The sequence below is a fragment of the Rattus norvegicus genome, chromosome 4 (assembly GCF_021556685.1).
Source record: "Rattus norvegicus strain SHRSP/BbbUtx chromosome 4, alternate assembly SHRSP_T2T, whole genome shotgun sequence".
NCBI lineage: Eukaryota > Metazoa > Chordata > Mammalia > Rodentia > Muridae > Rattus > Rattus norvegicus.
In genome coordinates, this window is record NC_141537.1 from 23,235,712 (window position 1) to 23,250,610 (window position 14,899).

The following is a 14,899-nucleotide window of genomic DNA, read 5'->3' on the forward strand; positions in this document are numbered from 1 at the left end:
TAAGAGGCTCAGAGGGAAAAATTAATTACCATACAGAGCACTGTGAAAAGCAGCATGCGCCCCATTTAAAATTGAGCTATTTAAGCCTTAGGGGGCAACCTCTGCTTCAGTTCTTTTTCTTCTCTTTCTTTCTTTCTTTCTTCCTTCCTTCCTTCCTTCCTTCCTTCCTTCTTCCCTCTCTCCCTCCCTCTCTCCTTTCTTCACTTCCTTCCTTCTTTCTTTTCTTCCTTGCTGGTTTGGTTGCTTGCTTTTAATTGAGGCTCAGTCTTATATAGCCCAGAGGGTCTTGAACTGCTTATGTAGCCATGGCTGTCTTTGATGCCTTCTGATCCTCCTAAGTCTACCTCTCAACTCCTGGGATCATAGGTGTGTACCACCAGGCATGGCAAACCCATTTAATAAATAGTCATTAAAATGTACTCGGTGTTACAGAACATCAGTGTAAGTTTATGCACTATATTTTATGATACAGTTATATCAATACATGTTATTTTATAAATTGCACAAATGTTTATGTGTGTGCATGTGTGCATGTGTGTGTGGGGGGGGAGAGACGAAGTTACGTCACTTCACCTTTCTATGTTCTTATCACTAATGAGCAAATACTAAAATACGCCAAAACATATTAAATCCCCCTCTTTTTAGAAGAGATAATAGATTTGTTTTTTTTTACCCAATAAATCCTGATTATGGTTTACCCCCCATCTACTCCTAGTTCCTCCCTACCTCCGTCTCATGTAGATTCCGTTTAAGTCTCTCATTAGGAAACAAGTAAGATTCTAAAGACTAATAAAATAAAATATTAAAATAAAATAAAACAAAACCTAACACTTCCGAATTGGAAAAAACAAACAATGGAAGAAAAAGAGTCCAAAAGAAGGGCCAAGAAACAGAGACTGACTCATTTGCACATTTACAAATCCCATAAACCACTACACTAGAAGCCATAATGTATGCAAAGTGCATATAGGGTAATGAGTATGCAAAGTACATATGAGACAAGGAACCTTCATAAATGCCTTTGAGTTTATTTTCTGTTCTCTGCCTTGGGGAAAACTAAATTTTCATCCCCAAGTGGTTATTTAATTCGAGATACTTTTGGGTTAGGGATGGAGTATGCATCCTCTCCTTTCATCTCTAGTGTCCTGTCTGGTGGAGAGCCATGCAGGCCCCGGGTGTGCTGCCTCTGTGAGTTAAAGTGTGTGGCGATCATGTTGTCAATAAGTGTGTTATTGGATCCTTAAAATAACTGTTAATGCACTTGCTCTTGTCATCATCACACATTACTGAATAAACAAAAGCTTAGAAAGTTTATGCGTTGTGCAAAAAGTCTTGGAACTGGTAAATAGTCAGACTTGACTCTTCAAGCTGTTGTTTGAAGCTGTTGACAGTAACTATTACTTTGCGTTCGGATCCATTTGAAGCATTACGTTCAAATGTAGAATGTGCAATTATTAACTCGGGACTTTCCCCACGGCCTTGTTACTACTCTTATCTCAGTAAGTAGCATATGTAGGGGAGGGGCTGTAGCTGAGATCTAGTTCCTAATTGGTATTTGACTTGTCAATAAAAAAGGCCAGGAGCCAATTGCTGGGCAGAAGGTATAGGTGGGACTTCCAGGTCCCAGGAGGAAAAGGCAGTGCAAGGAAAGAAAGAAGGGCTTTTCGGGCATGCTTTGGAAGAGTAGGAAGCACCAGTCATATAAGGTTTCAGGGAGGCTAGGACCTGGGGCCTCCCCTATACCGTTGGGCCAAGGATGTTGGTAGGAGCTAATTGATGCAAGCCACTAAGTTTAGGATAGGAGGAGAAAGGGCGATGATAATTGGTGAGGGTATGCCTTTCCGGGAAGGAGATTCTGTGCCCAGCAATTGTGCCTAGCTGGAAAGTTTTAAAATAATTAAGCGGCTGGTGTTTTTGTTTATCCGTGTATTCTAGGGCCTCACGAGTTGGATGGTAATGCAACAGTGGGTAGAGAGGGAGGCCAGGTTGGGGATGCTGGCAGTTGATCCTGGAGCCAAGAGGAGGGCCGAAAGGCAGGTAGGAAAGAGAAGTTCCAGGTCAGTGCTGGCAACGCTCAGCTCATCCAGTTGAGCGTAGCAGAACAAAAGGAAGCAAGGAGTGGGCTAGTAGCATGGACATGGTCCTAGGAAAAGCGTGGTTTTCAAACTGCACACAACAAGCATCACCTTCCAAGTCCCTGTGGTTCATTTTAGATCTCTCTCTTTCATCCTTTCATTGTCCCAGCCATAATGACTGCCCTTCCCTGCACCGCCCCCCACCCCCCGTGGCTTCCTCCAGCCCTCTGCACACGCTGTTCCCTCTTCCTGTTATCTACAGCTTATCTATTCAATTATCCTCACCAAATAGCGTATCTATTTGAAATGGAAACGCTTCCTAGACTTCTAAAAAGAAAGTCCGTTGGAATTAATGATACATAAAATCAGTGAGCCTTGCATGAGGAAGCCGGTTGACTGCTCTTCAGGCCAGCTGCAAGTGCTGAGTCTCAGTAGACTTTGCTCTCATAATTCTCTTATTATGAAAACGTGTAAATTGGACTGCCTGGGCCTTCTTGACAAGTCCCAAGCTAAGTAATTAGCGACATCTAAATTCCCCTTTAGCAAGCTTGACTTTAAGAGTTAGAGAACACGGTTTGCTACCCTGGGCAGGGTGTGAGTTTGGCCTTTAGCCTCGGGCCTAAATACACACACTAGCTGTGGGGTGCTCCTGCAATTACACCCTGTGCTCAGCTACTGTTATATATTGCCGTTCATCAAAGCTAAGCGGGAGAACATTATACCAGCAACAAAGAATGATGGATTCCATTGCCAAATCTCCTGGTGGTTCAGAATTTAACTATCAGGGCTGCTTTATTTCCAAGCAGTTGATTCTTGGCTGGTTAGAGGAGTTTGGTTAGAGAGGGGAATCTCTCTGGGTTCGGTTGTAGGTTTGACCTCTGCCTGAATCAGTTTAATTGACATAAAGAAACTTTGTTTTATAAGCCCAAGACTTTACTCTCCAGCACACAGACTGCAAATGTGAACGCTTATACATAAGAAATGCATGCATAAATATGAGGGTAGTGTCTACAAAGAAAAGATAGAGCACGTCTGAAGCTCAGCTGGTCATCCTGGCTGGGGACTCATACCGCCCTGCTTCATTTTATAGTTGGTCTGTTTATAATAGACCACCAAAAATCATTTTTACTAACCTAAATATTAGGAGTTACAATGGTGCTAACTAATCTCAGTGTTTGTAATGTTCCAAGTCGGGGGTGGGGTGGGTGGAGGATTGGGGGTGGGGGTGGGGTTACGATGCACACGACAGTCTAGAACACCGAGCACGTAAGAAATTCATTTTACTTAAAATTCCGAAATCTGAATGTTTCTCATTTATTAGAAATGCCCATTGATATCTGTAATAAATTAGTCTTAATACATCCTTTAATTCCACTCCATTAATTTAGCCCAGAAAACGTAATGATTTCAATATGAGTAAATGTCTACATAGAGTCAAGAAACTACTCAAGTTCTTTTTACTTACTACCCACTATTATTAATAAATATATGAGGTCAACTGTAAATGACGAAATGAAAATTTTATGGTTTAATTATACTATAAGATCATGTAAATGCATTTTCACAGCATTGTAACTTATAAATACATATGTAAATTCATATGTGTGTGCTCAGATACAACTAAAAGGGAAAAATGAAGGTATATGTAGAGTCAAAAAATGTAAATTTTCTCTCATTAAAACAAGTTTTAATCAAAAACTCTTTATTAGCTAAGTAAACTGTATTAATGAATAATCTGTAAAATATTCAAAACATGAATTCTTATATAGATCTTAAGATACATTTTCTCTATATTCAAATGTCTATACTTTGTGGTATAGGCATTATGTATAATAAGGTACTACAGTAAATTATATTTTCCATTGTTTCATTACCTCCTTGTTGGCTCCAAGATCAATATATCCACACAGTGGATGAAATGCTCCAGTTCCACACACGTAAACATGAGTCTTATTGTAGGGTTGAAGCACACGGATGAAATTTGCACATTCCGTCTATTGGGTACAAAAATGAAACACATTATTATAAGGCAAAAAGATAATCCTTCCTAGTCCTTATTTTGAGGATGCACCAATTGTCTGGAATAAGAAAACTACATTAGGTTTATGAGAAAACCGAACACTTGACTTAAACAGCAGAAGAGCACATAGAGCAACAGTGGCTAAAGGAGTGATTCAAAAACTTCTTGAAGTTTTATTTTTATTTTTAAGTACCAGCAAGTCTTTCAAATCTGATTATTTCCTGCATTCTTTCTTCCATTTTTCACATGAACATTTTTATGTCTCCTAAATATTGAAAACTCCCATTTTTGTTTTAAACATGGCTAAATTTAAAACTTTCTTTACATGTAACTAACTAAAATTATTTTGTATAATTTTATTACTGCTACTAGTATATAGCAATTCTGTGGTTTTTTAGAATATTCATTCATGTCATTATAGATTATACTAAGTTTATCTACTGCAAGTGAATACTTATTTCTACAAAATTGTTGGAAGCAATTTATTTTCTTAATTTAAGAGAGATTCTTCACAGTGCAGCTAAGGCCAGTCAGGAATTCAATAAGGCTACCCTTAAGTTCCGAATAGATCTCCTTTGATGTACTGGGATTAGAGCTATAAAGTATCACACCCAAATGGAAACACTTCAAGACCACACACACCCAAAGAAATTTTTATGGACACAAACCACTCTAGACATTTATCGTATATACAAGGCAGGCAAGGGTTCAACTAAAAAGTGGGAAATTTCAGGAGAAGTTGTTTCTCCATGCCTGCCCAGTAATCAGCTCCTCTTCAGTAAATTAGGGTCACTCTTGGGCAGTGGGAGATCCTAAATACAGAAGACGTTCCCAGAATCCACATCTGGTGGCTCACAACAGAGTGCCCCAGGGTGAGGCATTATGAATTCAGGCAGTATGAATCAGGATTCATACTAGGTTACAGATGACATTTCCCTTCCTCAACTGTTACCCTTAATCCCAGAAAGGATGGTCTGTCTTGTTTTAGGCAAATACTTTTAGGAAGGAGAGACTGCAGGAAAGCCTCATAGTCCCTTAAGGCTGCAACAATTTCCTCATTCTTAAACCCCTTCCCCAGCTTTACATAAGAGTCACAACCAGCTTTTATTCCTGGCAGACCCCTCAGTTTCTGGAGAGAGATTGTCTTTTGTTTTGTGTGTTAATAAACACAGTTCCTTCTGTTGAAGGTTAGACTCCCAGCTGGTTTTGCCTCTACACTACCACAGAAATCTAACCCCATGTAACTCAACTTTCATGTGGCCTGACATCCTCTGCTGGTTGCCTTAGGCACATACATAGTATACACACAGAAAAGCAGGTACACATATATTCATATAAAATAGACATCAGGTGTAGGGAGAGCAGGGGAGAGGAAACAGAAATCGGAGGGGAGTCCTTAGGGTGTCTTAGCCGAGACTCCTAGCAGTAGGGGCTATAGATTCTGAACTGGCCATTTCCTGTAGCCAGGCAAGACTCCCATAGAAGAGACAGCAACTCACCCACAAAACCTTTGCCCAAAATGTGTTCTGCCTACAAGATGTGCAGGTACAAAGAGGAAGCTAAAACGGAGGGACTGGCCAAAATTGAGACCTACTGCATAGGTAAGAAGCAATCCTGGACATCATTAATTGTATTCTGTTATGTTTGCAGACAGAAACATAATACAATGGTCCCCTGAGAGGCTCCACTCAATAGCCAATGGAAGCAGATACAGAGACCCACAGCCAAACATATGATGGAGCTTGGGGAGTCTTTTGGGAGAGTTGGGGTGAAGGACTGAGGGACCTGAAGAGGACAGGTACTCCACAGAAAAACCAAAAGAATCAACTAATCAGAACCCCTGCGGGACTGGGACTGGACCACCAACCAAAGAGTGAGCATGGGTGAGACCTAAGCCCCCTGCACATGCGTAGCAGAAGTGCAATTTGGTTTCCATGAGCATCCCCAACAAATGAAGAGGTGACTCACCCGGAGCCTGCCTGTAGATACCATTCTCCTAGCTGGGCCGCTTCCTCTGGCACCAGTGGGAGAGGGTGTGACTAGTCCTATGTTTACTAGACGTGTTGGGAAGGTGGTTGAGGATGACATTGGGAGGTGGAGGTGGGGCTCCATCTTCTCATAGGAGAAGGGGAGCAGGAAAGGGGGTGAAGATCTTTGTGTGTATGTGGGAGGGGGTCCAGGGAGGAGACGGCCTGATATGTAGAGTACATACATAAATAAATTAATTAATTAAAATACATTTTGAAATATAAAAAAATTAAAAAATCTTATTTAAGAAAACATTAGGAGGATGGATTCATAGAAAAATGTACTCACTAATGGTTTTATACAATGGAGATAAAGTAACGGGAGAAAATTCAATACAAAAAGGTGAACATTTCAATTACCAAATAAATGTTAGCGACGCCATCTTGGTTAAGAAGGGAGGTTTCCACATCCCCCATACTTCACTTTGCTTCTGCATATTTATCGTGTTACTCTTTTTTTTTTACATATATTTATTTATTTATTATGTATATATACATCATACAGCTTTCTGCCTGCATGTATGTGCCTGCAGGCCAGAAGAGGGCACCAGACCTGATTATAGATGGTCGTGAGCCACCATGTGGTTGCTGGGAACTGAACTCAGGACCTCTGGGAGAGCAGTCAGTGCTCTTAACCACTGAGCCATCTCTCCAGCCCTATCGTGTTACTCTTAACCTTGTTCTGCACCAGCAGTGTACAGAGGTGGAGATAGAAGTTGTATGGCTACAATGAGGTGGAATTCACTGCCCGTCACTTCATTATTTTATCAAATGCTCCATTTTAACACATAGAATTCAGATGGCACGCTTGAAGAATCTTAAAGAAATTCTTGCAAAAAATAAATTTAAAAAATTCCCCTTTTAGGTATAAATTGTAAAATCTGATATGGGTCTATGCAAGGCAGCATTTAAGATGGCAAATAGGGGTCAGCATAAAGTTTTAGACATGGATGCGGGATTTTATTAATGACAAAACAAATCCCAGAATGATAACTGAGCTATTCCCCATCGTTAACATGTCTAGGAATCATTTTAATTTTATGATTGACTTTCCTGCTAGGCTGACATGAAATAGAATAGAGTATGTCTGTGTCCCAAGTTACCTGCTACAGGTCACAAAAATGTCATCCCTGCTTTGTGGAAGTATGGTGGGGGGTGTTGACAGAGAGTGGTTCCCTATGGCACAGCATTGGTTGCCAAAGGGAAGGGAAGCTGCGATTAGATTATGAAGTGATAAGATTTATGACTTTACATTTTGCCCAGAGCAGACATTTAAATAACCCTTACTCAAGGTACTTTACAATGACCTTTTAATTCATGTCTTCACGTTTTTAAATCTTAGAGATTGTATGATACTTTCTTTTTTATGAACAAATTTTCAAAGTTTTGTTTAAACGGTATGATCAATAATTAACTTGGTTTAATTCACTCAGTGACTTGCTAGGCTACTGATAGTGGGTAATTCTCTGAGGCATGAAGAACGATAACTTTGAGAAGGAGCCTTTTAAACTTTCCCTGAACTGGCTGGCTTGTCAGTCATTGCTCACAAAGGCAATTACATGTTAAAGATATAGCTTGGAAAAGCATTAAGTGTCTCCTGTTGTCTTTATTCTACGCATCTAATTCTATTTTCACTCAAACCAAACTGCCCCTATTGCCAAGTGTCTGTCTGAGTCAGTGTGTGTGTGTGTGTGTAATACAAACAATAAATAAGCACCAACTATTATTATTATCATTACTTATTGATTGCACACTTTCATGCTGTCTATGTATAAGTGTGTGAGTGCTGATGGGTATTCCTGGGACCACAGTGCATGCATGGTCTCAGAGGCCAGATTGTGAGATTTTGTTCTTCCCTCTCAACATTTGCTTTTTGGGGACCGAATTTACCTCCTCCCTCAGGTTTGTCAGGACTTTCTTCTAACCACTGGGCAAACTCACCAAATCCAATAAAGAATTTGTAATTCCCTCAAGTACCTTTTAACATTTTACATCTTATATGTATCCATATACATAAGAATTAGAAAGATGTAAAGTTAAATTAATATTTGCATTAAAGTCTGCTAGTGAAAATTTAAAATTTTGTTTTCTATTCAAGAAGATAAACATATAACAACAAACCAGAGGGACTTGGAATTTTTGAGTGTAAATTAAAGCAACATACCTTAATATGCAACTCAGGCAACGCACAATTGCTAAGTTGAGTCCCTTGTATGAACTATGGGAAGATACTCAACTGCTTTGGAAGTCCTCGATGAGTTTAGCTTTGTTTAGGCAATGCTGGGAATTGAACTCAAAGCCTGGAGGGCCTTGAGCATGATACATAAATGCTGTGTCAGCATGTACTTCCCCAGGGCCTTAAGGTCTGCTTTTGTCCTTGACAGTATTTTACATAATATTGTGACACATGATTTTCTTCTTTTAAATTTGAGACTGAGTTTTATGTATCTCAAGCTGGCCTTGAACTTTTGCCATGTAGCTGAGGCTGACCTTGAATTACAGACTCTCCTGATTGAACCTCCCATCTGTGAAGATTAAAGACCTGGTGTTGACCTAAGTTCTTGTGATCCTTCACCAGATGCATTTCTGCTACTCAACCCTGTATGAAAGAAACTGCTGAGGCCTTAGAATATTTAAATCTATCTCTATCTATCTTTATCACACACACATATATATATATATAATCTATATCTGTATATACAAATTCCTAAAAAATACCAATATTAAAATCTAAGTACACAATTTTGTTTTAAAAAATACATCAATGCAAATATATATCAAGAAAAGAATCTATTATAGTAAAACAGAAAAGGAAAACATTTTAAAGGAAAGAAAATGACATATATTCCTTTTTGAATACTTAAAATCAACAAAACTGGTGAATATTCTTATGAGTTGAACAGTGTAAAAATAACCTTTGTAACATTTTTAAGCATATGTCACATAGGCTTCTGTATAAAAATGCACATATATGCCTACGTTTTATAAATTTGTAAATAATCAGTAAAAATAGCACATGCCAAATACAGGGAACTGAAATAATTAGCCACTAGAAGAATCACTCTTACAATTATACATATACTGAGTACTTGTATAATTAAAGAATTTCAAGGTAAAACACAATAATTTTTCATATTGTTATCAAAAGTTAAATATATTTATTTTACACTTCCAGGGTTGTACAATGGATACCACGGCATGCTATAACCATTAACAGCCCAGGCATGGGCAAACATATTCTAACCATGGACTTGTGTTTAGAGTGTACCATCTGCTTATCAGAGGTCAGTTTCACTACATGGCCACAGGAAGTTTGGAGTCCTTAACTTGTAAAAGACTACTCAGTAGTTGATGATCTCAGTAGCCATATGCCAGGATTCTCACATGCAGGATCATTTGCAGCAGGAACTACTGGATATGTACCAAGATTTGAACAATAGAACCCTGATGCAATGGGGCATAAAGGAATGCAGAACCACTTTGAAAATGCGCTCATAAAACATTTATGACATGGGAAAGGCTTATGGCTCTGTTAGAAGAGACTGTGTATGTAGTGATTTCATCCTGAGATTTAGTAAATAAGTAAAGCACAAGAATGCACACTGTCACTAACTGCCCCTGCTGGCGATCGCAGTCGACGGGGTTGTATCCGCAATATGCTCCTTATTTTCTCACGTATAACTTACGGAGCTATGACAATAACCTCACTTAGTTTCAGACTACCTGAAAAAGCAAATATAGGAGAGCATACAATTATTGGATTTTATAGCAGAAGGGTGTTTTTCTCTGTAATCTCTTACTGTCAAGGCTGGTTGATAACTGTGGATAAACTGAGGCTAACCTCATTTTGCTTTCTTTTGCCTACATTAAGCAGTTTAATTCAAGTTTTATAGGTAAGATTAAAGCCTTTCCTTAGTCTTTCCATTAACCATCCTGGTTCAAGGCAAAAACAAAACCTTTCCTACCATCCTTCCTTTTTTGGTAATAAACTGGACGAGTGTTCAGAGAGCATAATGATCTCCATCTTCTCCGCCAGCCATTCTCTCCCCATCCCAACTAGTTAACTTGTGTTATAGTAAATAATTCACTATTTTGCAGTTATATAGTACCTTTGTGTAAATGAATAGTCTTTCCAAATACTTGTTAATCCTAAACATGCTCTTTGGAAGTGGGTAAAAAATTACTAGAAAGGAGGGAAAGAGAGGGTCATGTAGAGGCAAGAAAAGAGGTCACTGAAACCAGATTTGTCTCAGTTTCTATTGGTCAAAATCTGTGCAACACTAACTTTTGAACTTACTGTTCAAAATAAGGATCAATGCTATGGTTATCTTAAGTAGAGAAATGAATTTAAAAATAGGTATTTGATCTATTATGTACATTTTATAGTGTTAGGGCAGCAGAGAGGATGTGTTCAGATTTCCAGATTCAGTTTCTGCCTTCACTATTGGACTGGTACGTGATATTGAATGGGGATTAAATGTGATTATAACTATGAATACCAGAGTAGTTCTTTAACAAGATAATTGATATGATACTTGTAGTTATTAACAACTCTAAAATAGATCACTGCTTTAAAAGGATGTGCTGAAAATAACACTTTGTGTTTGCTTGATTCGATATTAAGCTATATAGACCTCACACAAAAGGGAAAAACTCCCTAAATCTTTACTCCAAGGTTAGCAGTAGATGAGCCTAAAAGTTAAACGTGATTATTAGTTTACAAATAGTGGGCTTACAGATAGCACTTCTAGAAAATTTTGTTCCCCTTGACCTAACTGAACAAGAGGAGCAATGAAGTTACTGTGTAACTTAGTGATCATACAGAAGGGAGAACACTCTCCCAAGGCATTCATTATGTATCCCTCCTCTAACCATGGGAAAATGGACATTAGTTTATCGTAGTAAACCTAAACCACCTTTCTTTCCTTGTCAACCACTCAACATAGATGATTCACAAATATAGAATTATACACAGTTGTTCTGCTACCCTCCTATTGCTTGGCAAATTGTTTTGAAAACTATCATATGTCATAAAATTATTTAATCCCCACAAGTTCAATAAAGAATTGTTTGTTTTTTCCATATGTGGGCATTGGCTCAGTATGGAGATGTTGAACAGGGCAAAGCCATTCATGGCACAGGAAGAAAAAGAATATATTTCAGGAAAGTATAATCTCCCTCCTTTATAGTACAATCAATGTAAGACTGTCTTCTATTGCATTTACTCACAAATTCCTGCTAACCTAAATGCACCTCAAAAGGATGCCATTTAATGCTAACGGAATATAAAATGAGGTGTGGTTGTTTATTTAGTTTGTTTTGGTTTGATTGTTGTGGTTTGGACACTTAGTACCAAAACATGATCATGTGGATCAGACTTCTGACTGGATTGGTGGACACATTTATGCTTTAGATATTTATAATACAGATACAGTCTCTGGAATTTTGTTTTATTGTTTTATCTTATTTCTAACCGTCTGTGAGATTAAATATAGGCTCCATATATGCTAGCTAAGTGCTCTGTCAGTAAACTGGATAGAGAGTCCTCTTTATCTTGATATAGAGTCTCACTAAATATCTCGGGCTAGGTGTAAATTTGTAATCTCACTACTGCCGGGTTCTAGGTAGCTGTAATTACATGCTTACTAATTTGGCTACTCTTTTTATTGGACAAATAGATTAAATACATAAGTAATAAATAAATAAGTGATTGAGTGAGCCAATTTGAGTCTGGTTCTAAGTCTTTATGTTTCTCAACACATCTGGCATCTTGTGTTATAGCAATGTACTTTAATCATGTTTACCTCTTAATTTAATTATGCTTTTGCATACAGGACACTATTATCATTATTATATATGAAAACAAGGCACAGCTTAACTCTGAACATTATTGCTGTTAGAGGATGCTTCAAAAAAAAGCCAAGAGATGTCCACATTTTGAACCAAGATCATCTTAAGTGAAGTTCATAAATTTTCTCATAAATGTTTATACTTATCAATAGAGTGCAAGACGTGAGGGCCCAACACAGAATACTTGGCCTGATGTGAGTATGTGGGTGAGAAAATGAGCCAGTGAAAGGCTCATCAGGGTTCAGTCCTGCTGCACACAAAACTGGCAAAGCAACTGGGAAGCCTGCTGCACTACCCACCTACGGCAAGTGTCCTCCAGACAGGACTCAGCAAACAAAACAGTGCAGTGTGCCTGACTGGGGACCTGCAATGCTTCAGATGGCAGTTTAAGCCTGAATTTTCCATTCATTTCCTTTTCCAAGAAAGGAGAACATTGTGTACTTCAGGCTGGTCTTGAAAGTGGGGCAGTCCTTCCTTCCGAAGGGAATAACACTCGAAATGTATACAAGAAATACTCAAGTTAATAAAAACAAACAAACAAAAAAAACTATAAAAAAATAGTGAGAGCCACCATACCCTCGGAATTTTCTATCAAGGCCATGTGTGTATATTTGATTAGTAATTCTGTAGTTGCTTCTGATTCTTAAGCCAGCATCCTGCACCTTTCATCTCCAGCCCGTCCTTGCCATTTCTGTGTCACCACTTAAAAGAAGTCACATGTGTGCTATAAACCCAATCTCAGCTCACATGAAAGGAAATGAAAGTTGCAAATTAATGATGGTGAGTGATAATTTACACTTCTTACAAATTACAAATAAATGTACACAGATGGCAGTCAACCATTCAGAGAAATGCAATTTTTTCCTGGTGATTTGTATTAAAATATTTTGAAAATTTGCTTCTGAAGAAAGCAGCAATATTTGGAGTTAATATGTTAGACTTAGTTGTTTCTCCCCTTTTGGACTGTTGTGGATAACAGTGTTGCTTTTGGTAAGGTGGAGATATTTTATACCAGTTTAATCTTTCTTTTGCTGCTCTTTCTGAATTTTTTGCAACAGGTTTTCACATAGTGCCGATTACCCTCAGATTAACTACACTACAGAAGCTAGCCTTGAGTGCCTGATTTCCTCCCTCCATTTTCAAATTTTGAGTTGCACATTACCACTACTATCCCTTCTTTACCATAATAATGTTTACAGAGAGTATTAGCTTCATAGTAGAAGTAACCTACTAATGCTATTGATTCAATAAAGCGGAATATAAAAATTTACTACACTATTACTATCCAATTTGAGGAGGTACTTTTAAAGTTTCACACTTACATTGGCATCTTTCCCAGCTAGTTTACATAGTTCCACTCGTTCCTTTGCAGCAGGCCAATAAATCTGCAAAACATTTAAAGGTGAATAAGAATATAGGCATATTTAAAACATCCAATTCTGACTAGAAATGAGAATAAATGGTACAGAAGAGTAGACATAGACCATGGCTTGGGAATCCAGACATAAATATTTCTCAAAACCTCCCTGAAAACCTTCTAAATGAAAACTGTGAAGAGTCATCCATTTTTATTAACTTTCTTGATTTTTACGATATATAACAACAAATATGTGTGGCCTTCAGAGGGCCACACAGTCTTATGTGACGTCAGCAGAACTTCAGGTTAGCATTTGCTCCATTCTTCATGAGTTTCTGGGTTTGTCCAGGCGGCGGGGCATGGTAAACGTGTAGTGAGGCAGTTGAAACAGGTCTTTGTCACTCGCACAGAGTGCAAAGACTAAGCCAAGGACTAAGTCAGGGTTTTCACCATGTTTCACATACAGGAAGCTCAGGCACATATGACAAATACCTAAATATTTTAGAAACAGAGCTTACTTAAATATCAGAAAATCTCTAAAACATAGCCGTGCTTCCTTTCTCCATTTTCATATCAGAAAGCTTTGTCGCATTGCCATTAAATAAAACTTACAAGCACAAAATGAGCTCATGATCATCTGAACCAAATTTGATGTCACTATGTCTGAGAATCTTAGCCATTATGCAACAAACGTAGTTTGGGCAAAGGGCTAAGGTGCAGGAGACCCTCCATTTTTGTCTTTGTTGGGCTGCTCTTAACTATGTTTTAGAAAATATTTTATGTTGTTACTTTTTATCTGTTTTTTTTCCCCTTTTGAAAATAGATTCTTAGTATTCTGTCAGGACAGGTTTGCAATACAAGATGCAAAGAGCTATGATAATCCATTGTAATTTATAGCAGACATTCTTTGTTGGCAATGGCAAGAAAGAACAGGCAAGAATGCATGCGCTGTGGGTGCAGGATAGCATCTGTCCCACTCGTGTCCAAAGACTTTTATTAGGTTTCAAACTGATATCTCCAGAAAAAATATTTTAATAGCTGAAGAAAAAAATGTACTTTATGGCTTAATGGTGAAAGAATCTGTTTAAATCTGAAATATGTGGACTATTTAGAGGTTATCAGTGTTTTATAATGTGATCTTCAGAGTGAGATATTGAAGATAATATCTCTGAGTCAAGAAAAATAGAAGAGGCCATCCATACCCTTCCCTTAATGGACATATGCAATCATGTTATAGAAATTGCAAAGCAAAGTAAGTCTTTTATATTTAGAGACCGTTTATGTACCCTACAAAGGAATGAGATATGGAGCACAGTGGCCAGCCAACTATGTGCTCAGGTGATAAGCTTACCCCGATGAAGGAGTCACAACAAGGGTCTACACTGCCACTTACTCAGAAATGCTTTAAGATTATCCCATTTTCCTTTAATATAACTTTAGCCAATAGCCAGAAGCCAAACAAATATCAGTGAATGACAGCCATAAAAAGAAATATGGAAGAAGCTTAGTGATATATTATTCTGTAAGCAGAGGCTCCAAATTATACAGTCATGACTCTGACAATAAAATA

At 38.1% G+C, this 14,899-nt stretch overlaps 1 protein-coding gene across 1 annotated transcript in view; it reads right to left on the bottom strand.

The window, feature by feature from the left end:
* Positions 1-14,899, bottom strand: part of Sema3d (semaphorin 3D) — a 186,960-nt gene that overhangs the window by 70,886 nt on the left and 101,175 nt on the right. Inside the window, 2 exon segments of the mRNA NM_001104633.1 lie at positions 3,950-4,069; positions 13,295-13,357. Of these exon segments, the coding sequence (NP_001098103.1) occupies positions 3,950-4,069; positions 13,295-13,357 (183 nt within the window).